This window comes from Chenopodium quinoa, unplaced genomic scaffold (assembly GCF_001683475.1).
Source record: "Chenopodium quinoa cultivar QQ74 unplaced genomic scaffold, ASM168347v1, whole genome shotgun sequence".
Classification (NCBI taxonomy): Eukaryota; Viridiplantae; Streptophyta; class Magnoliopsida; order Caryophyllales; family Amaranthaceae; genus Chenopodium; species Chenopodium quinoa.
Genome location: NW_018744821.1, coordinates 2,913,892 through 2,937,069, shown reverse-complemented (window position 1 = coordinate 2,937,069; position 23,178 = coordinate 2,913,892). Strand labels below are relative to the sequence as shown.

At 33.9% G+C, this 23,178-nt stretch overlaps 2 protein-coding genes across 3 annotated transcripts; one reads left to right on the top strand and one right to left on the bottom strand.

Annotated features, from left to right (window-relative positions):
* Positions 1–1,234: 1,234 nt before the first annotated feature.
* Positions 1,235–3,995, top strand: LOC110704073. The gene is made up of 3 exons (XM_021881857.1): positions 1,235–1,381; positions 1,486–1,602; positions 3,552–3,995. The coding sequence occupies exons 1-3, from the start codon at positions 1,235–1,237 to the stop codon at positions 3,993–3,995; spliced, it is 708 nt and encodes a 235-aa protein (XP_021737549.1).
* A 2,813-nt stretch (positions 3,996–6,808) lies between these two features.
* On the bottom strand, positions 6,809–22,972 carry LOC110704188 (tRNA pseudouridine(38/39) synthase-like). Of its 2 annotated transcripts, XM_021881979.1 has the most exons (15): positions 22,695–22,972; positions 22,540–22,599; positions 22,287–22,392; positions 20,689–20,761; positions 20,504–20,549; positions 18,546–18,656; positions 16,654–16,729; positions 16,154–16,250; positions 14,151–14,211; positions 13,907–14,037; positions 12,906–13,023; positions 9,667–9,790; positions 7,808–7,921; positions 7,618–7,692; positions 6,809–7,273 (listed from the first exon to the last, which is right to left on the bottom strand). In XM_021881979.1, the coding sequence occupies exons 1-15, from the start codon at positions 22,758–22,760 to the stop codon at positions 7,236–7,238; spliced, it is 1,296 nt and encodes a 431-aa protein (XP_021737671.1). In that variant the 5' UTR covers positions 22,761–22,972; the 3' UTR covers positions 6,809–7,235. The 2 variants fall into 2 exon arrangements, with proteins under 2 accessions (XP_021737671.1, XP_021737672.1); XM_021881980.1 differs by lacking the exon at positions 7,808–7,921.
* Between the last annotated feature and the right edge of the window lie 206 nt (positions 22,973–23,178).

The following is a 23,178-nucleotide window of genomic DNA, read 5'->3' as shown; positions in this document are numbered from 1 at the left end:
CTGTATTTAGAACTCAAGCAAGGTCGGTGATTGATGCTCCGGTGGATTTAGAGTTTTTTGCAGGGTCCTTCACCACAAGTACATGAAACGCTTTGTCCACCAACTGACATTCCAGACTATGAACTTGATAGTGATGATGATGATGACGATGGCTTTGTTATCTCAAGCGATGAAGAAGAAGAAGAAAGCATTGGCTCCAGTGATAGTGACGAAGAAGAGGACATCGATGTATTTTTAGATGACACTAGTGATAGTAATAATGATAGTGATAATGATAGTGGTAGTAGTGATAAGAGTAAAGAAGAGGAGAATATGTAGTTACTCCTTTAACTATTGTCTTCGAATGTTTTGTTTTTAATGACTACTCGGACTTCTAATATTGCATTACATTTTTGGTCTCATTTTATTTTTTTGAATGTCTTATGGATATAATTTATGAATTTACAATGTGCAATCATGGTACTAACAAATTTTTCAGGTGGTCATCATGGGAGGAGGAAATAAAGGAGAAACGTCCAAGAGGAGAAAGACTAAGGGGAAATCTCAGGTTGTACGTGTTGACGAGGATGAGTCAATTGACGAAGAGGAGGCACATGATTTGGGGGCCTCTCAAGAAATCGTCAATCGGAGACAGATTCCTAGGCATTTACAAGGGCAACAGGAGCAACAGGAACAGGAGCTACAGGACCCGCAACCTAATGACTTGTTGGAGTTGGACCATTCCACACTTTGGTGCGTATGTATTTGTAATGAAATATCCTTAAATTCGTATTTACTTTGATAAAGTGAATTTGTATTACTTTTACCATGTTTTGTTCACTTTTTGTTGATTATCTACTTACATGAATGTCTATCCTTTATTATAGGTTTGATGATAGGCCGGTGAAGAATGTGCTCTCCGACTCGCTAACCGGCTACTATGTTGAGCCTTGGAGGAATTATGGAGAGGTTGATGAAGATTCGAGAGAGCACTTTTGGAACTTGTTCAGCGTATGATAACTTTAACCTAACATAATACATGTTTTATAAAGTATATTGATGGCGTTGAATTTTGTAATAAAGACATTTTCTTGATTTGCAGAAAAAATTCAAGTGGGCACCTGAGTTAAACAACCAAGTGAAGGACACTTTCGAAGAAAAGTTTGCAAATCGCCTACATGACACGTTCTACAACATCACACACAGGCTGAATGGTGGAAGACCAAAATAGCTTAATAAAGATGTCCACGAACGCATGATGCGAATTATTGCCACCGATCCAGATTATAAGAAGCGGTCGGAACAAAACAAGAAGAACCGAAGAGGCGGATCCATGGAAAATGTCGTTGAACCGACCCACTTTCAAGGTACAATATCAGTTGTACAACATGATAAAAAGATGGTAAGGTTCCTAAAATATGTCTAGTAACAATTAAGTCATTTATCTATTAATGAATTTTGGTGGGCTAACATGTTTTCATTGATTTTCTGCATGTATACATAAAGGTTGCACAAAACCAAGGCCAATTACCAAATGCCCATGATCTTTTCTTGAAGACACACTTCAAGGAAGTGCCTGGAAAAGGCCAAGTGGCTGCCAACACCAAAGAAAAAAGGATTGCGGTAAAAACTTATTATATGAGTTGATATATGGCAAATTAGCAAAGTAGAACTCATTATATGCTTATTTGGATGATTTTGGATGAGTTAGGGTCGAAAATTGACTTATGTGCTTATTTTTCTTGGAACCATATACTTAGAAACCTAAAAGTATGTGATATTGGAATGTTAGAAGAAAGAAACCTTCCATTTGATTGAAAACATAGAAAATAGGCATGGTTTTAGCCATATAGGCCAAATTTGGATGATTTTGAATGAGTTAGGGTCGATATTTGACATATGTGCTTATTTCTCTTAATTTCTGTCCTTAGCCACCTAAAAGTATGTGATATGGAATGTTAGAAGAAAGAAACCTTCCATTCAATTGAAAACAAAGAAAATAGGCATGGTTTTAGCCATATAGCCAAATTTGGATGATTTTGGATGAGTTAAGGTCGAAAATTGACTTATGTGCTTATTTTTCTTTATTTCTAACCTTAGGCACCTACAAGTATGTGATATTGGAATCTTAGAAGAAAGAAATCTTCCATTTGATTGAAAACATAGAAAATAAGCATGGTTTTAGCCATATAAGCCAAATTGGAATGATTTTGGATGAGTTAAGGTCCAAAATTGACTTATGTGCTTATTTTTCTTTATTTATATCCTTAGGAACTTAAAAGAATTTGATATTGGAATGTTAGAAGAAAGAACGAGTCCATTTGCTTGAAAACATAGAAAATATGCATGGTTTTAGCCATATAGGCCAAATTTGGATGATTTTGGATGAGTTAGGGTCGATATTTGAAATATGTGCTTATTTCTCTTAATTTCTATCCTTAGGAACTTAAAAGAAATTTATATTGGAATGTTAGATGAAAGAACGAGACCATTTGCTTGAAAACATAGAAAATTGGCATGGTTTTAGCCATATAGGCCAAATTTGGATGATTTTGGATGAGTTAGGGTCGAAAATTGACTTATGTGCTTATTTTTATTTATTTATATCCTTAGGCACTTAAAATTAATTGATATTGGAATGTTAGAAGAAAGAACGAGTCCATTTGCTTGAAAACATAGAAAATAGGCATGGTTTTAGCCATATAGGCCAAATTGGATGATTTTGGATTAGTTAGTGTCAATATTTGACATATGTGCTTATTTCTCTTAATTTCTATCCTTAGGAACTTAAAAGCAATTGATATTGGAATTTTAGAAGAAAGAAAGAGACCATTTGCTTGAAAACATAGAAAATAGGCATGGTTTTAGCCATATAGGCCAAATTTGGATGATTTTGGATGAGTTAGGGTCGAAAATTGACATATGTGCTTATTTCTCTTAATTTCTATTCTTAGGCACTTAAAAGTATGTGATATTGGAATGTTAGAAGAAAGAACGAGTCCATTCGATTGAAAACATAGAAAATAGGCATGGTTTTAGCCATATATGCCAAATTTGGATGATTTTGGATGAGTTAGGGTCGAAAATTGACATATGTGCTTATTTCTCTTAATTTATATTCTTAGGCACTTAAAAGTATGTGATATTGGAATGTTAGAAGAAAGAACGAGTCCATTTGATTGAAAACATAGAAAATAGGCATGGTTTTAGCCATATAGGTCAAATTTGGATGATTTTGGATGAGTTAGGGTCGATATTTGACATATGTGCTTATTTCTCTTAATTTCTATCCTTAGGCAACTAAAAGTATGTGATATTGGAATTTTAGAAGAAAGAACGAGTCCATTTGCTTGAAAACATATAAAATAGGCATGGTTTTAGCCATATAGGCCAAATTTGGATGATTTTGGATGAGTTAGGGTCGAAAATTGACTTATGTGCTTATTTCTCTTTATTTCTATCCTTAGCCACCTAAAAGTATGTGATATTGGAATGTTAGAAGAAAGAAACCTTACCTTATATTGTTGGTTGTTTTTTTAACAATATTTTTTATTATCTTCAATATTTTGTAGGAGACCTACCAGAAGAAGCTCGAAGAAACAAGGAGTCAGAGGATTCAGAAGAGTCCCAATGAGTTTTACTGGGAGACGGTGGGTGGGCGCAATAAGAAGGGGCGTGTGAAGGGACTTGGCCAAAGTGCAGAGCTCTACTATGGCAAACAGATGGGTCGAGGTTCCCGTTCTTCACAGCAATACACGCCGTCTGTCATTTCTCAAATGCAAGACCAGATGGAACACAGGGTGCAAGCTCTCCAAATTCAAATGGAAGCCGAGATGGAAAGGCGAATTGACTCCCGAATGGCTGAAATGAAGAGGATATACAAGGAGAGTATGGATGAGATGATGAGTCGTTTAACCAACAACGACTCATATTCCACCATTCATCCTCAGCATCGAGACCCAAGGGACGACCCGGGTAGTGGTGGAGCAGGCCATGGTTTCCAGGCAATTGCGTAGCTTAGCTTTAGTCTAGCATAGAATCACTCTAACCTAGCTTTTGTTTGGTATATATACCAAAATGTGGACTATCTTTTGTACTAGGACATAATTATTATATATATATATGTAAATAAATATAATTTCGTAGGTCGGTAATTAATTTTTTTAAAACAACAATTTCAGGTTTTCAAATGCTTTTTTTTATGTCGATTTATCATAAAAAAAAATCAGGTTTGGAAATGCATATTTTTACAGGAATTTCTTACTGGCTGGAACTAAAAATTACGACGGAAAAAAGCGTTGCAAATAACTATTTACGACGGAATTTTTCCTCGCAAATTATATATTTACGACAGAAAATTCCGTCGTAAATAGTTATTTGCGACGCTTTTTTCCGTCGTAATTATTACTTTGCGACGCTTTTTTCCGTCGTAACTTTTAGTTTACGAAGGAATTTTCCGTCGGAAATATATAATTTGCGACGGATCTTTTTCCGTCGGATACTTGCGACAGATCATCAATTAAGGCCAAAGACAAGTCCGACGACATTATTTCCGTCGAAAGAAAGGTTTACGACGGAAATTCCGTCGTAATGTGGCCATTTTCCTACAAAGGGTTTTTCGACAACCCTTTACGACGGAATTCCGTCGGAACCCTTCTTTCCGACGAAAATGGCGTATGTTCCGACGAACTTTTTCCGTCGCAATTTTGGTGTTTTCTTGTAGTGATTATCCCCTTATTTATTCAAGGGGCTCCAGGCAAGGCCTAAGTGGAAACTCTTTATTTGGAAAATCATGCACAATGCTCTTCCCACAGTGGATGTTATGCACTTGAAAGGGATTCCGATAGATCCTACTTGTGGCTTCTGCCAACAATCTCAAGAGACAATGTCTCATTTATTCTATCAGTGTGCATTTATTCGGTCTGTTTGGCCTTTGTATCATCTGGAGGAGTTTCGATTTTTATCTTTGATTGAAAATTTTAGTGCTTGGTTGACTAATACTATTGGTCATTTTAGGGCTTCTAAAGATTGGAAACGTCTGGATGCACTAGTGGCATTCATGTGTGCTCTTCGGTTGGGATTTTGGTTGTGGCTGTGGCTTGGATTGACCGTAGCTCGAATGCCAGGGACCTCTCTTCTCTCTCTCAACCTGCTTGTCCTTTGGGTTTTGGTTTATCTTCATGTCTTCACATGCAGAACATATCGTCTGGCCTCTACGATATCTGTCTTGCGTTTGATGGGGCTTGGAATGCTACGGATCGCCGTGCAGGCATGGGTTGGTTTCTTTCTCTTGCCCTTTCTTCCCCTATAGTAGGAGGGGGCCCAAGCGGGGTTTGCTTCTTTGGCTCTTCACTCTGAATTAATGGCTTGTTTACTGGGTTTGCGTCATGTGAAGGAAAGAGGCTATTCTAGTGTTCAGATTTATACTGATTGTTGTTCGGTCCAGTATTTGCTTAAAGGTCATCTTTCGGATGCAATTTCGGTTATTTGGATTCTGAAGGAGATTCGCTAGCTTGTCCTGACCTTTAGGAGGTTTGATATTCATAAAGTGCCTCGGCATGATATAGGATATGCTCATTTTATGGCGAGCTTAGCTCGTCATAGACTTTTGCTTATCGCTTTTAGTTTTGTTAGTTTTTTGTCAAAAAAAAAAAAACAAAAACAAAAAAACAAAACCAAACAAACAAACAACAACAAAAAAAAAAAAAAAAAAAAAAAAAAAAAAAAAAAAAAAAAAAAAAAAAAAAAAACCTTCTCAATTCATAAGCATTACACCTCGCTACTAAGCATGCCCATCTCTCTGCAAATGAAAATGACAGAGCATTGATCAATTTTCCTTTAAAATTGCAATGTTGCCAATGAAAGAGCACAAAAATGTTTTTAACACTTAACAAAAACTTTTATCTTAACACCATAGAAAGTTTAAAAAATAGATTTATCACTACTTAACAGATTCACTCTACTACTAAGAAGAGTAAGAACCCTTTATAGAGCCCACAATGTATCAATGTCCCATGTCGCCATATATTGGTCGCAAAAAAAAAAAGAAAAAAAAAAGAAAAAAAAATCAAAACCCCAAAACTAACCCAGCCTCTCCGTCCCTACCAGTCTACTACCATCACCCCACCATCCTAGCCCTGCCACTGGAACTCACCCCCCTCCCTTTCTCCTACCTTAAAACCAGTATTCACCCCTTTCCCCATCCAAAATGGCTGCCTGTTTTTCTTACTCCCCAAAAATGAAACGACCACTATCGGTTGAAATCGGACCATTTAAGTAGATTTCGACCACTCATGCTCTAAACCAAGCAATTTCGGTTGCTAGTGGTCGTTTTCAATGGCCAGTTTAAGAAGTTTGAAAAACTAGGGGCAATTTTGGATGGGGAAAAGGGTGGTTGTTGGTTTTTAGGTAGGTAATAGGTGGCTGTTGATTTTTGGGCAGGGGCCGAGAATAGTTGAAGGGTGAGTTCCGGTGAAATAGGCTGGTAAGGGGGTGTGTCGGAGGTGGGACAGGGAGCGGCAGCTACACAGGTGAGGTGGGGAAGGACCGATGGTGGGGGTAGGGTGGATGGGTATAATACCATCATTCACATTTTGCACTTACGTTTCCATACGTAGTATGCCATTAATCAAGCATATTTGGTGGAGATGATGAGGAACCACATTGCACTTTGAGATCACAAGTTCAACCCCCCACCATATGCTTCTAGATTATGTTGTTGGTCTTAAAAGCCTCATAATAATTGACAAATTAAATAAATAGAATTTGGGAAAAAAAAAAAAAAAAATCTTGTTAACTCCATACTTTCATTATTGAGGATTCGAAAAAAAAAAAAAAAAAAAAAAAAAAAAAAAAAAAAAAAAAGTAATCCCTATTGAGGATTGAACCTTAACAGAGGTCTAGTGCTTGGCTAAGTGCTCCAAACTTCAACCTCAATTAATTTTCTTTGAGGGGATCTTCCTGGGTGTATCTGTTGTGTAATCTATCATATTAATGGAAAAATAGAATGATGACCACAAGTACATATTTCATAAAATAATATCACAAATCCTAAGATCTAAACATGAAATTATACAAGCATTGTTAACCTACAAATAAGGATCATGGTTATAATTCCTCAAGTTAGGTCATAAACTCATAATACAAGATGCAAAAAAAAAACAAAAAAAAAAAAAAAAAAAAAAGAGTTCTGAGAAATATGTAGTGCTCATTTAGCAGCTTAAGCTCATCAATCCACAAAATTCTTCACTAAGGCCTCATGAGTTCAACTTGGCACGCCGTTCCTCGTATGAAGCTGAAACCAATAAATAGAAGCAGTAAAAACCAAAGTTGACTGAAAAATTAAGACGTAATAAACCAATAGGAAAATTAGCAGTAAATCTGTTTAAAAGCTGTTTATTTTCGAAAATGTACAAGCAGAGTTAAATTGTTTAGAAGCTGTTTATTTTCGAAAATTTACAGCAGAGGGTCATTTTTGGAAATAAACAGCTTCCAAACAAATTCTAACGTCTTTGTAACTTTGCAAGTAAAAGAGATTGAAGATTCTCTAGTTGGTAATTTCAGAAAATATCCCCCCACCACACACCCACACCTGCCCCCAAATGCTTTTCTAAATACGATTATTATCATCAGACTCACGCTCAGTTGGCCTTGTCCTCAAGGGTATGTGCACGCATTTCTTCATCCCAGCGGCTTTTGTAAGGGAATGTCTTCCTGAAAAATAACACACATCAGGTATTCAGGTCCATGTCCAACTTTAACTTTCCTTCAGTCAGCCTCACTACTTTTCATGCTTTAAAAAACAATGGAGAACATAGTCATAGGCCACCTTCATCATCTTCTATGGACGAACAACTATCCAGAGCATTACTAAAAATAGCAAATTGCAGCATGAAATTTTGGCATTCATTTTCCAAGTGTGCGCATAATGCCTGTCTTGCATCTACACAAAACTTTTAAAGTCAAACAAGATAAAAAAGTAGCTTCTGTACCTAAAATGTTGCACAATAACTTAACCCTCATGAGAAAAGAGAGACCATGAAATTATGCACAATTATGACTTCTGAACACTTGTATTGTATCATGCATGCATCCATATTGTTAAATTTGTTTACGAGGAATTTGTAGTAGTAAATTGGCATCTAGACCAAGGGGATGGTAGTTCTACTTAAGATAGGTTAGTTTGAGGCCTTGAGCAAATAGGGGAATCAGTCTATAAATAGAGGAGCTTAGGGGAAAGAGAAGTATGATGAATATTTGTTGAGAAGTTATAATTTGGTAGCTTTGTCTTAGTGAGAGTGTCCAGCTACTTAAACTGGGATTACAAGCAATTATGCTCATTTTAAGGATTTAATCACATCAAGTACAATATACATATGCAAGGAGGTGGCAAGGCCCAATTGGTAACTTAGCCCAAGAGAGTGAGAATGCACATGAGAACATCAGCAACATCAACAAGCAGCTGGAACACAACAGGACGAATCACACTTGAAGACAAACAATCATCAGCAGCCACCAAATCAGTCTAGGGACTGGTATATATAAATGAAAGTGGGGAAAGGGTTTAGGCAGGCATTTTGTATGAGAGTTATCTCTAAGAGTTGTGGGCCAAATCCACTACTTGAGAGTTGTAGGCTAAACCTACTAATGTTGAGAGTTGTAGGTTAAACCTACTAGTTTGTGTTCTTTTCTTGCTGCCATTGTTAAATATAATCAAGCTTAAAGCTTCTTCCTTATTTGTTCTGTCTTTCTTTGTTTTGAGTTGCTGTAAATGGAGTAGTGGCCTGAGTCCATTACACTTCGATTCATCCTCGTTTCAATTGTTTTCTGTTTTTGCAATCTATTACATGTTCCTTCTATCCATTCAGTCCTTTACACAGTTCATAGTTATTTCATACGTGTTTCTGATCTCCAGAACATTCAATACACAAAGAAACATGAAACTAGATAAAAATTGTGCTTCATTATTGACATTGTTCTGGAATGCAACTTCACATGCCAACAGTGACATACCTTCCTATCCTCCACAAAAATAGAAGATTTTCATTTCACCCTCCCCAAGAATACATGATTAACCAAATATCACGAATTAATTCGTGAATTGGGATTTGCAGAACAGAACTTGGAATATTATTCTTATTGTTATTTAATTAAAGGTTCCCCAAACTTTCAGCATGGATGACATATTGACATGTACTCTGCATTTTATAGCAGATTTACATTCTAGAGAAATTTTTCTAAGCTATTTTACCCATTTTAAGGGCCGTATTGACGATAAAACTAATGAGCTCATCAGAGAGAACCCAGATATTCTTAGAAGAAAAGATCTGATATGCTTTCTTGAATGTTGATGGGCTTTCTCAATACTTGAGAGTTGAGAAATGGGAATTCAACTTATCATAAACACCAAGTCTAAGATAAAGGTAGAAAATGATAATTATATACAGTAAAAATAAAATAAAATAATAATAATAATAATAATAATAATAATAATAATAATAATAATAATAAAAAATAAATAAAAATAAAAAAATAAAAAATAAAATTATAGTTAAGGACTGGTGGCCATCATAAATATTTTTTTTAAAATTTTCAACTTGACAAAATCTCATACCAAATCAAGAATTTTACATGTCACATAGCCCACTTGAAAACAAAATCTAATAAATATATTCAATACAAACTTACCTGCTGAAGTAAAGAACTGCGGACCTTCAAATTCACAAGAGCTTAGAACCAAAGGCAATGCTGAGGCCATAGTATACTGAGGCTTCTTAGGCGTTCTCTCAATATCAAGTAAAACATCTATAATCTGAATAAGAAACAAAATGAACTCAAGAAGCCGAAAAAACTAAGCAATGCATGTAAATGTTACAAATAAAAGGGAAGTAATACATGATTCAAGCTTAGAACTGTGATTCGTTGACTAATGATGTTGAGAAAATTGAAGTTGAGGACAATAATAATTGTCTTTGATGACACTTCTATAGTTCTATACTATTCTATTAAATTGGTGCTTTAAAATATATGTTTCTATATTTTAATAAGCATATTGTCATTATATATTGATCAATGGTCAATCAGACACAAGCTAACAAGGTAGGGAAGCCTATGTACATCTAATTTCTTCTACCTCGCAATGTGCAAGAACCTCCTTAGAGGCATCGGGACAATGCTCATGTTAATAACATCAAGTTTTCATAGCTTCAAAAGTATACAGTAATTTGACTTTCTGAATTTCTTGAAACTTTAAAATAAGTATAAATGGACAGTCTTTCAAACAGTGTTAATCAACCTGAAGGTCAGTTGTGTATTGGTAGTTGAGATGCACTTCATTTAACAGACATTCCTAATTTCACCCAAGTATATGCATTCTTTTTCAAACTTAGTATTTGAAAAATTGAAAATTACAAACAACCGGCAACCATACATCTACAGAGATAGAGCATCAAATTGACTTATTTACCGAAATTTTGGTTTTAAGACTGCCCAAGTGAAGATCGGCACCTGAATGCTCAAGGAACATCTTTCAAAAGGGAAAGACACAGAGACAAAGACTTGCCATAACTTTGATTCAATCTTCAACTTTGAGGGGCTGGAAACGAAAATAACATAAAATTCTTCCATTACCTGTTTTTTTAATCAAGGGGAGATTATGGGTACCTAATTCCTTTTAAGGTATTTGGAAGATCATCTAAATCAAGGCACCTTGGTCATCACCCTTTTTTGCAGCCCTAAACACTTCCTCTTCGATCACCAATTTTGTCTTTAAATTTACTTCAACCATGCACCCTCTCTTCTTTCACCCAGCCATGTCTTCATCTAAAAGGGCCTAAACCTCAACCTTTCCAATTCAAATTGGGCCATCAATAAACAATTCAAGTACTAGAGAGAATGATTGATTGAAAAAAAAACCCAGTACATTGTAAATTATGATTCTAGCAGGTTTTTGAGATTCCAATCAGGAATAATACTATAGAATGCCACAAAGTATATCACATCCTTCGCAACCAAAACAGTTGTAACTTGAAAGTATTACACCACTTCACAACCTCGTTTTCTAGCCACAAGTATACCCGACATAAACAAAAAACGAAACATATTGAGAAGGTGAAAAAGACTAACAAGTAAAAATAATATCACTTCTTCACCCTCTTATCACCGAATTCATAGCTTCAAGCTTTAACCTCTCCTCTATGAAAATTTCTTCAATCTATATCCACACTAATTCTTCATTGAACAACCAATCTGCTACTCCAAAACCATCTGCTTTGAATTATGCTACAAAACCTACATATTTATATATGGAGAAGGGGCAAGGTCCTTCAAATATATGTGAGGACTCAAAAACAAAAAGAGAGCATCTGAAACTACCCATAGTTCCAACCATTTGTATGGAAATGATCTAACCAATCATCAGCACACACAATCTATCTAACCTTAGAGCCCCATAAGATCCACACAAGCATATAGAGAGTGGAACATCCACCGGCCCACAATCTCTAATGCATGCATTACCCTCATAATAAGAATAGTCCCACAACAACCGTTCCCACAATCGACACACAAAATTAGCTTTTACAAAAAAAAAAAAAAAAAAAAAAAAAAAAAAAAAAAAAAAAATTACAGCAACAACAACGAAAAACAATAACAAAGCCTTAGTCTCCAATAATTAAATAAATAAAAATATAAAATATGAGGATATTAAATTTTCCATGTCAGTCCGTTCTTCACCACCTCTTAAGCCTCGAATAAGAAAAAAGGGCAGAAAGAAAAGAAGAGAAGAGAGAGATAAATAGAAAGAAATCAAGGTGTTGAGACTAGTTTTCATGTCCATTTCTGATAATGAATTAACATAATCTGTTAGTCAGTTAGTAGAACATTTATTAGCTCATTTTCAGCTTCTCTCTTTTCTCAAGCAATTGACAAAAAGTGGATAACTCCCCCTGTCCCAATCCCTCAATCTGTTGTCACATCCCTAACTAATAAGCGCAAGCATAGACCAACGAACAAATAAAAGAGTTCATATAATAAAACTTTATATTTAAATATCTATTCAACAACATATTTCGTGATAAAATTTGTTTTTAATACGTTACTAAAAATCCATGGTCAAAGTTAGTATATGAGTAGTTAATTTAAGTCCAACGTGTCAATTACTTAATCTGGGACAGAGATTCCAGAATAATTGACTCTTTGAACCTTTTAAACTATTCAATTGTTTACTATAGTATTAACTTTGACTATAATTTTTTTTACTAATTTCGTAACAAATGTTGTCATGCAACTCTTTAAATAGGTAGTAATACATAGTACAAAGTTTCATAATGTTGACTTTTCAACAATTTTTACTAAGGCCCCGTTTGGTTTAACGTAAAACATTTTCAATGGAAAATTAGTTTTCATGGAAAACATATTTTCAAGGAAAAACACAATTGCAAATTAGTTTTCCATTGTTTGGTTGCATACAAGAAAAGTCCAAGAAAAATAAAAAATAAGAGTGGAAATGTAGGGATGAATGAGAGGGAAGTAAAAAAAGAGGTAAGGAAGAGAGAGGAAAATGTGGCTTCCCTTGTTTTTGGAAGGAAAATGTTTTCCATCATTAAAGATGGAATTTTCCATCCTTGAAAAATTGTTTTCCACTCCTTAACAAACCAAACTAAGGAAAATGGGAAAAAATGGAAAATTCATTTTCCATGAAAACCTTTTACATCAAACCAAACAGGGCCTAAGATTAAGTTATACATTAATGGTTAAAATAATTTGTTGGGAAGTGTGTCAAGTTTGACTATGTCAATTATTCACTAATTTTGGAACTGGTGTAGTATTTCAAAGGAAAATAATAATAAATAAATAAATAAATAAATCGCAGCCAAATATTCTAGCAACAACATCCAGATTTATTAAAAGAGATGCTTTATACTTACTTCTACTGATTCTAGGCCCCTTCCAATCATAAATAATACAGCAACCATGCATCGAACTTGGTGCCATAGGAATGCACTGCCTCTAATTATGATGGCCCATAATTCTTTGTCTTTAAACCTGAATCATAATATCCATGGCGCAATTATAGTTATTAGTTACAATAAAAAATAAAAAATAAAAGCCATATTATAGCCTTGAAACAAGGTAAAAGCAGTAAATATTTTTGTTCAAATTAGCAACAAAAACCTATAAAAATGTATCTTACTAGCAAAATAATTAGGTAGAGTATAGCTGATGTAATGTTAATAATCCAACCAAAATAAGTTTTATAGTCCATGCCATTGCTAAGCAACGATGATGACAAATTATGTTCAAATAGGTCCAAGTCATTGTCTTCATCATGAAGCATTTTGTGAAAAGTTTTAAGTGAGAGAAATCAAACACCGATCTATGGTTGTTCAATATTATATCTTTTGATAGTTAACCGCACGATTATAAATTGAAGAGAATATAAAATGGATATGCCCTTGTATCTAAAATGTAAGACAAAAAAAAAATTACGACGAACAAATACAGATACTTGTTTGTTACTACCACCGCTCCTTGTTCTTTACATTGTCCCTATAAGTCCATTCCTTTTTGTCCTTTCCACTTTTACCCAATCCCCACACAAAAAGACCTAGTTTTACCCATATGCTCTCTCTCTCTCTCTCTCTCTCTCTCTCTACACAAATTCCTATCATGGAGGATTATTCAACATTTTTGCAGCTAATAATTTAGACAGTCTACTATGTTTTACAAAATCCAAATTTTTAAACAAAAATTAAATCAATAAAAAATAGAAGTCTGAAAAGATTACTTTTCACTGCTTAAATTCCTATCATGGAGGATTATTCAACATTTTTGCAGCTAATAATTTAGACAGTCTACTATGTTTTACAAAATCCAAATTTTTAAACAAAAATTAAATCAATAAAAAATAGAAGTCTGAAAAGATTACTTTTCACTGCTTGGGGTGATATCAAATGACGTGATACATCGCTTATAGTTGTGCACATTAACCGCATCCATTTTACAGAAATTCCTGAAGTCGTGTTCACCCAGATACTTCTTAGCTGCTGTCTGCATTGCCTACAAAGCACATGAACAACACAAATATGTAATCATCCAGATTGGCATAAAGTAATGCTTGCATATCAATTTTAGCAACAGACTACAGCTAAAATTCTTTAAAAATTTCTTACTGATATGTTAAGATTTTCACTCCAGAAAAAATATTTGTATTCCCTGCTCAAACACCCAAACCTGTAATCATTGATGCACAAGAAGAGAAGTTATCAAAACTCAGAGATTGAGGCCCGAAACAATGAATGCTTAACTAGTTATATACTTCAATCTGTACTCTTTAGCAAAGAATCTAAATAAGACAAATAAAGCTCTGCCTAATTCACAATTTCCATACTGCTTTCCATCTATGATCAAACTCTTCCAATCTATTTCCATCATATAAAAGCATAAACTGCTACCCCCTACATCCCATAATAGAAATACGAGGATAGAGTACATGAAATACATGAAAAAGGAATAAAAGTACAAGACATGTAAGTGGGGCAATAAAAGAAGTACCTAAAAAAGAGAAATGTACATAGTATAGAAGTAGGTGATGGCACAAATAATAAGAAGAATTGTGAAGCTATTTTGGGTAGTGCAATGAGTAAAGACATAAATAATAAGGGAATTGTAGATACTTCATAATGTCTTGGGACACCCAAAAAGGAAAACATGAACTATATTACGGGATGTGGGAGTAATACTGCCTCCACACCCAACCTTTCAACTCCATAGCTTAATACAAAGTCTTCCAATAAGCTTTGGTGTTCAAAATCCCAGGAACCAATTAGTTAGATGGTGATTATCTAATGTCGGATTGGTAAATAATCAAAAGAAAAAAAAAATACTCATTGCTAAACATTTTAGAAGCAGCAATTTTCTCCCAGGAAGATCTTCATAACAATAATACCAACCAATACTACATTAGCTGAGCTATGGGCGCGAAGGATTCATGAACCAGGATTCATCACAGACTAAGCATTGCCACCAGAAAAGTAGTTTCAAATAGAAAATTATGATTCCCTTATGAGGAACTAGCAAGCACACCCCAAATTACAACAAATAACACAGAACATAAGGCGTGCAAATTAGTTAGCTGGTTACTACTTGAACCTGGAACAGTTACCAAAAAAAAAAAAAAAAACAACTGGTTTCATACATTATCTTCAGCAATCTATACTTGGTATTTAAAAATGCAAACCTCATCAGCCACGTGTCCTCTTCTCTTTCTACCTTTTTTCATAAATCCTTTTCTTTTATTGGCCCTATTTTATGTTTTTATCAATCATTTTGTTTTTGTAGAACTTTTCTAGCTTCCCCCTCATATTTCAGTCTCTTCAATTTTTCACTTTAATTTAAAATACTGAATTCCCTTAATTTTCTCCTTTTCTCCCTCCATCATTCAATTTCAATATAACTGAATTCGTCATCTAATCAATGACCACCACTTATTTTCTTCCCCTAGTCCCTTTTCTAACAGTATAAATTTATAATAAAGCTTATTTCAAATCGCCTAAATTCCCAGGGGAGGAAAAAAATAGACATACATATCTCTAAAAATGCTCTTGAAAAAAGAAGATGATGACTAAAATGGAGAAAATTTGAGGAGGCAAAAAAGGGAGACATAAACAACAAGAAAAAGAAGAGTTTGGTGTAAGAATATTCTACAAATTATACATACATGGTATGGCATTGCCTGCATGACATAAGCCATTATTTTCAATATATCAAGTGTGCTCTACAAGAATTAGATTTGGTGAGGAGACATTTCATGATTTCAAAATTCATAAAATGTTCCAGATGTCAAAAGACTTTAATTTATTCAAGTTGTGATTTTTTAGCACAAATAATAACATATGCGCAACCCAAGCATAGAACGGGCCAAAAAGGTAGTTTTATAAAGATATTTCAAGGAATGGTGTTAATTTGTTTTAGAGGACTCATCTGCATGACTGCAAAAGCAAACACATCCTTTCACACATATAGTTTCTGAGCACCAAAATAGTTTCTTATCCATATCATAATTTCTATGCATCAACAGAGCCCTCAAGGTCTCTATTCCATGGAAATATAATCAAATTTATCTAATCACGAATTTATTTATACATAAACAAAAGCATTGGCTTGATTCTAGTACCTCGCATGAAAATCTACAGGAGCTGGAGACCAACCAGTAATCCGAATGTCTTTTGGAAGAACTTTATTCAGTATTCTCACGTAATCAATCTCACCTTCTGTATAAAAAAAAATATAACCATAAATAACCTTTTAACAAAATGAAGATCAGAGAAATTTATGAATAAGATTAATATGGTCATATAGATATAAGAAAGCTATGTAAAGTGAGAAAAATAATTCTATTGGTGTACTTGGATAATAATCACTTATATTTAGACATGTCTGTTTTTACCAAATAACGAGTTCTCTGTAGAAAATCAACACCATATTTCTGCAATTGAATGCATCTTTGACCAACAGAGATTAAAAGTAAATTGATAGTGCAAACAACCCCATTAATGATTTACTCCTCAGTCAATTATACAGTAATGTCACTACATACAAAATACAGTCAAGATAAAGGGTTTGGATAATAATGTTCAAAAGTCCCAGAATACTAAACAAGGAGACATTGCAGACCATATTGCCCTTCACAAACGACTCTGTCAGAACTTGTCTCAGCCTTAAGATTTGACCGTAGGTATAGAGCAATCACCTGCATAAAAAAGTTTTTCATTTTCCCACACAATCCAATTTTGAGAATGCAGACAAAATCGTCAAAAGGTTCCATTGTACACATATGACCTAATTGTAGAGTAGCAAAAAGGTATATTTCTTTCCACCATGGCTTTGGTAATGGAACATCAAAACGACAGCAAATAGATACTTTTCATGCTTTTAGTAAAAGGCGTGAAGCTGTCACAGATATCACCTTCTACATAATGTATTTGTTTTTTTTTTAACCATAAATATTCCTTTTTCTTGAAATTTTTTTTAACATTGGGCCATTAATTAGATGTTAAAAGGTGACACATACAAGGAAATGAAAGGGATGTTCTTCTAGGATATCTCCCAAATCTAACCTCTGATCCTTGGCAAATCTTTCACTCAAAAGTTTGGAAAAGGAGATGAGACCTGGAAACAATTTTTGGAAAAGTCATTTGATCTTCCCTCGGTTTTTGAGGGGAACTTAATCATTGTGAGCCCATAACACAAGCAAGTATAATTTTATGATAGAAACACCTCTTCATACTCTCAAGGTAGTTCTTACAAACAGCATAGCAACTAGTGTGATTTTGTTAAGCCTACTAGTAGAGTTCTAAAGATCAGCTTTCTTTCTCGTGATAAACATTATTAATAAGTCATCCTAACATCTTCAGAACGTCCAAGAAACCCACTTTTGCTGAAGTTTCATCCATCAAGGATAAACTGTGAATAGTTCTATGTATTGATAAAGCACTTTCCACTCCATTGTATTTACATTAGCCATCTAACCCATAATTTGTTTCTCCTCTCCAGCTTCTACTCACAATCGCCACTCAATCGTTTAATTTGTGAGACTTTAGAGCATATTACTAAATTCCAACATTGTACACTAGAACAGTCTTTATTCCAAATACGAAGAAGTGAAAAGAAAATAGCAATTTCTTTTACTTTTCGAGCTCACAATTCAGAAGAAAGCCAAATTACATAGCTTAATGTTATCATTTTTTATGTTCTGGTAGTGATGCTGGTATGAATTATTATTCCTTAAATGAAATTTTTCATATTTAATTAATTATTTTTAAAATTTGCAATAATTTATTAATAATTTATAAATTACTGGTAAATTATTTCTTTTAATCTTTGTCATCTCCTTGTCCTATCCAAATCTTGAATTTTAGAAATTTTGTGATTCAAACCTCCATTCAAACTCCCATCCTTGCCTCCACGCAATTTAGCACCCTACAACTGCAAGAACCTGAACTCTGAAGAATCAAAATTCAGGATCAGGTTCATATGATTTGTCTATCAGCAAGTACTGCAAGCTTGCCTAAACATAATAATACAATAAGTTTAGGTGCCCAGAAATTATGTAATTGCATATCCAAAGAACAGATTGAATAACCTTGCAATTAAGCTACAGCCAAATTTCAAATTAGTGGAAAAGTTCTTAAGATAACCGTAATGGCAGATAAGACACAATCATATGCAAATAAACATAAAGAGTGAAAAGAATATGTTATCAAAGTACTCTCTTCATACTTTCATAATTTTCCTATAAAACATTAGGCCACTATCTCTATTTGGTAAGTTATAGCATGAACTTACCCCTATATGATTCTTGATACAATTAATTATGACCTTTAAGCATTAACTTTTTCAGATATACTAGCTTATTTTATGATTGAAAAACATAATTTTGAATTGTTAATTCCTAATTATCTAGTTTGGCTAACTATTTTGGGATGGAGGGAATGACAATATTTTTCAAAGTGAGTACAAGCTTTAACAAAGGTAACAAATTACAGGTAGAATTTCATGATGCTTACTTGCCCAACAGCTGAGACTCCCTTATCTGTTCTGCCACATCTAGAATACTGTGAACCCTTTCTATCATCAATCAATAGCCTTGTCTTCTCAAAAGCTTTGAAAAGTTCAGACTGCAAAAAACGTCCAACAGAGACACAAAGCTAAAGAACTACCTTCAATGAAATATTCAAAAAATCTCATCAAATGCAAACTACATCACAGTCATTTCACATCCCATATTTCCATACTTTGATGCTGAGATTTAGGGGGTTTGGACTCTTATAATTTAATGATGAAGCTGGTGTTACTGTAAACAAATTGTTAGTTGCTTCTTACACTATCTCAATTAGTGATGTTACTAGTCCCTACTAGGCCTTTATAAGGTATAAAGAGCTTGAGACAAGGAGAGGCAGAGAGCTACTCCATTTCTTATTTTCATGGATACCCACTGTTTGAATAGATGCTCTGACAGCTTAAAGTGGAATACTAGAACTTTCATCCTAAGTGAGGGCAAATGGGACTTTGAGAGTCGCCACATCTGTGCTTTGCTGATAAATTATTCTCAAAAGGTGATACAATAGTAATCTTTTCTTATTCTCAAGAGATGAAACGACGTCTATTAAACTCCTGGAATCTGCTTAATATGTTATACATAATGCTTCTAGGGCATCTAAGCTGATAGTCAGCTTATAAGAAATTGTGTTGATTTGGAATTTTAGATGTATTGTGGAGGCTGAATCAGTATATCTTGGAGCTTTTGGGGATAACACCAATTCAAGTAATCGGTGGATCCCCTTTCAGCCATAATAGAAGCTGTCTTGTTAGGACACTTCAACAGTTCAAGGAGTGAAAGATTGGACAAGGACTACTACAGTATAACATATACAATTGGTCCTAAATACAAACCAGCAAAAAAATTAATGTTTGTTGATTTTGATTTGGTTCAAATGTTCACTTATGGAAGCTAGAGCAGAGATAGTAAATTAAAAGCAGTTGAATCCTAGTAATAGTTCAGTTTGAATCAGAAGTATATATATATCTATATCTATATATACATATATATATATATATATATATATATATATATATATATATATTTTAAATGGCAGCTAAAAACTGAGCCTTAATATGGCAGCGCATAAACAAAACCTCTGGACCCTACTTGCTGAGGGTGTTTGGGTGAATGATGCTGCAACAGGAAAATCTGATAGAGCGTTGTGTTGATTCAAACTGTATATACAAAACAAGTCTATGCTGTGTGGAGGAAAAAAAATAAAAACATACAGCTTTACAGGGTAAAGGTTTTTCAGAGTATATCCTTGTTATAATAAATTTCCAGTATATATATATTTTTTTTAAATGGCAGCTAAAAACTGAGCCTTAATATGGCAGCGCATAAACAAAACCTCTGGACCCTACTTGCTGAGGGTGTTTGGGTGAATGATGCTGCAACAGGAAAATCTGATAGAGCGTTGTGTTGATTCAAACTGTATATACAAAACAAGTCTATGCTGTGTGGAGGAAAAAAAAAAAAAACATACAGCTTTACAGGGTAAAGGGTTTTCAGAGTATATCCTTGTTATTATAAATTTCCAGTATACATGTAGGTTATGACTTTGATCTTTCTACCAAAAATCATTATTCAAAAAAGACTTCAGGAAGGAAAAATAATCATTTCTAAATAAAACAAATGGAGAAAAGAATGTTGATTAGTGCATATAGAAAGCATGTTAAAATAATTTGATCTAATTTGCAAATTAGCGCATACAAAAAGGCATGTTCTAACTTTTTACACAAAAAGGTAGAGTCATTTCATCAAAAAATTACGAAAAACCCACTCCATATGGTAAATTGAGGTAATTTGGTAATTGATATGCCCTCATAAAAGATTTAGCATATCAAAAGATCATGAAATTTACAGTTCTCTAAAGCTTCTCCAATTGAACAAGTAAATATATACAATGACACATAAACTCACCTCAACAGTAGGTTCCATTTGCACCTCTGATGCAAAGCCATAAAACCTGTAACATAATATTCCAGTCAAGAACTTAGTGTAAACCCCTATAAAAAAAATTAAAAATTAAAAAAAGGAAAACCATGCTAGACCAGTACAAGGTATTAAAGGAATACTATGTCTCAGCATATATGCTGAAGGCATACCGTTGACCAAAATAAAATACTTTGAGGGCGACATATCTCTTGGGATGATGATGCAAGATGCTCACATTGCTATCTATAACCAACAAGTGAATGAGGTCAAATGCATATTGCAAAATCTTCACCATGCAGAAATATAATAATACAAACATTACCACAAAATCACAAATACAATATTTGACCCAAAAATATTGTCCCTAAATAGAAGCCGTGTTTCTTTTAAGCAACCAAATCCCTCTATCTTATTTTTGCATTTCGTTTGTTTTCTTTTACTTGCAAAGTTGCAAGCACCACAATCTCTAAGGCACACATTTTTAAGAGAAGATTAGAGATGGTAAACAAACGATGAATTGATAATGGTGTTGGACCTTACAGTCTAGGCTAGCTTAAATAATACTTTTATATAGCACATGATTTCTTAATTGATACTAAGCAATTAATAATTAGAATTCCATTCATTGTGTGCTAAACATACACTAGTTGACTCAACCTAATGCGCTCATCTCATGAATTAAGCTTATGATCCATACAATTCATTACCATACATGGCCTTGATCTCATATTACATTGTTCTCAATTATTTTGGGAAGTTATAATGTAAGACAATAATGACCTGCTGGAATATATATAAATATATATATATATTGTTTCTTTTTCTACATAATATTCCACATTATGCCGATCAAAGTCTTCGACTATCGACAAGTTTGGGTCTTCATATTAGTGAAATATAAACACTAGGAAAATATACAACACAATCAATATGAACTAGACCATTATAAGCTTAAAAATCATTAATTCAATCAGCAATAAAACTTAAAAACAAATATCTATACTTCTATACTTAATATTTAAAAACACAAACCACACATAGTACATATGCCACATGTCACCACAAATCACTCATATGCCACATGCCACCTTCTTTATAAAAAATAATGTTTAAGTCTTTATGCGTTCCGTAACTTGCAAATTTAGGTAAGGAAATTAAATGTTTCAACTACACCAAAATAAAGTCGTGGTCTTTTCATATCCTAACCTTAAAATAAAGTAATAGTAAAAAAAAAAAAAAAAATTGAGTTAATTAGTCCACATTATATAAACATATAAAGTACAATAAAACAATGTTGACTCATACAACACAAATAAGCAATACATTACAAGGAAAATATTGTAAGTGCAAGTTTAGCCCCAAGTCTTAAGATTTGGATGTGACATCATTTTTTGTGGTCTCCATTAAAAATGATGTCATCAAATTCTTGTTAAGACTCACTAAGACTTACATAAATTTATCACTTTAGCCCTAAGAGTTAAATATTTGACATATTATATTCTAGAAAAGTGTAAAAATAAAAAATAAAAAAAAGGACAATAAAAATAAAAGTGAGGTGGGTGAGGTGGGTCCCAATCCCAAATCTCAAGTAAATTTCAAGACTCAACTTGAGACTTGCTTGAGATTTTTGAAGAAAAATGGGAAAATTCTTAAGCATATGTCTTAAGATTTGAATTGATGATGTCACCCCACTTGGGGCTAAACTTGCTCTAAGTAATAACCCGTGCATGGTACGGATCAGAAGGCTAGTTTTTAATAATTCACCAACCTTGAGACTTTGTTTTCCTGCTCTTGCCACTCTTTTGATGCAAATTTTGAGCAATTTCAACCGAAGCTAAATCATTACTCACACTAGAATCACTAGCATTCTCAACCTAAACAAAATCATAATTAAAAAAAAAAAAAAGAAAAAAAAAAGAAATTCAAAATGGTAAATTAAAGTAGCGCAAAAATGTAAGAATTCAAAAAATTTCAAAGTGATTGATTATACTTGTAAAGCAGAACAAAAGAGATTAAATTACCTTAGAACAACGGCAATGCGAAAGTTTCGATGCCATTTCTGCATTCTCAACCTCTAAATTCTAAGTTTAATTTTAAAAAAAAATAGAAAGTCGGAATTAAAAATTATGCATTTGTATAAATACGTAGGATCAAAGAAAGATGAGGAAGAAAGTACCTTGATGCGGCAATGGAGAGAATCAATTTGGGAGCGAAGAGAAGAAATTAGGCGATCGTTCTCCATTATTCTTCAGCAACAGGGTATGCTTGCTGTCGTAGAATTTGAATACACCGGGCACCGTACCCCGAGGACCGAGGTAGAGGTGATTATTGGGCGGGCCGGGCTGAAGTTGAAACAATCCACCCATGTCTCGTCCGGGCCGGTTTGGACTAAGTTTTGGGACGAAATTTTTATGACCTAACTAGCCAAAATAGTAAGGCCGTGTGGGCTTTTCAAGTCGGGCCAAAAAAAATTAACTAAAAATACATAAAAAGGCATTTTCAAACCTGCCCAAAAAACTAAGGGCTTGTTTGGCATCATTTTTGGTTTTCAGTTTCCTGTTTTTTTTGAAAACTAAAAACCAAAAACAGGAAACAAGAAAAAGGTGTTTCCACTTTTCTGTTGTCAGTTTTCAAAATTATCATGATTTTAATAAGTCTAA

Excerpts from the sequence above, each read along its gene's own strand:
- LOC110704188 (XM_021881979.1), bottom strand. The coding sequence starts at position 22,760 with ATGGAGAACGATCGCCTAATTTCTTCTCTTCGCTCCCAAATTGATTCT. Across the intron at positions 20,762-22,286 it reads CAGGAAAACAAAGTCTCAAG|ATAGCAATGTGAGCATCTTG; the intron begins GTTGGTGAATTA and ends TGTTGGTTATAG. Across the intron at positions 20,550-20,688 it reads GTATTTTATTTTGGTCAACG|GTTTTATGGCTTTGCATCAG; the intron begins GTATGCCTTCAG and ends ATTATGTTACAG.
- LOC110704073 (XM_021881857.1), top strand. The coding sequence starts at position 1,235 with ATGATGCGAATTATTGCCACCGATCCAGATTATAAGAAGCGGTCGGAA. Across the intron at positions 1,382-1,485 it reads TACAACATGATAAAAAGATG|GTTGCACAAAACCAAGGCCA; the intron begins GTAAGGTTCCTA and ends GTATACATAAAG. Across the intron at positions 1,603-3,551 it reads CCAAAGAAAAAAGGATTGCG|GAGACCTACCAGAAGAAGCT; the intron begins GTAAAAACTTAT and ends AATATTTTGTAG.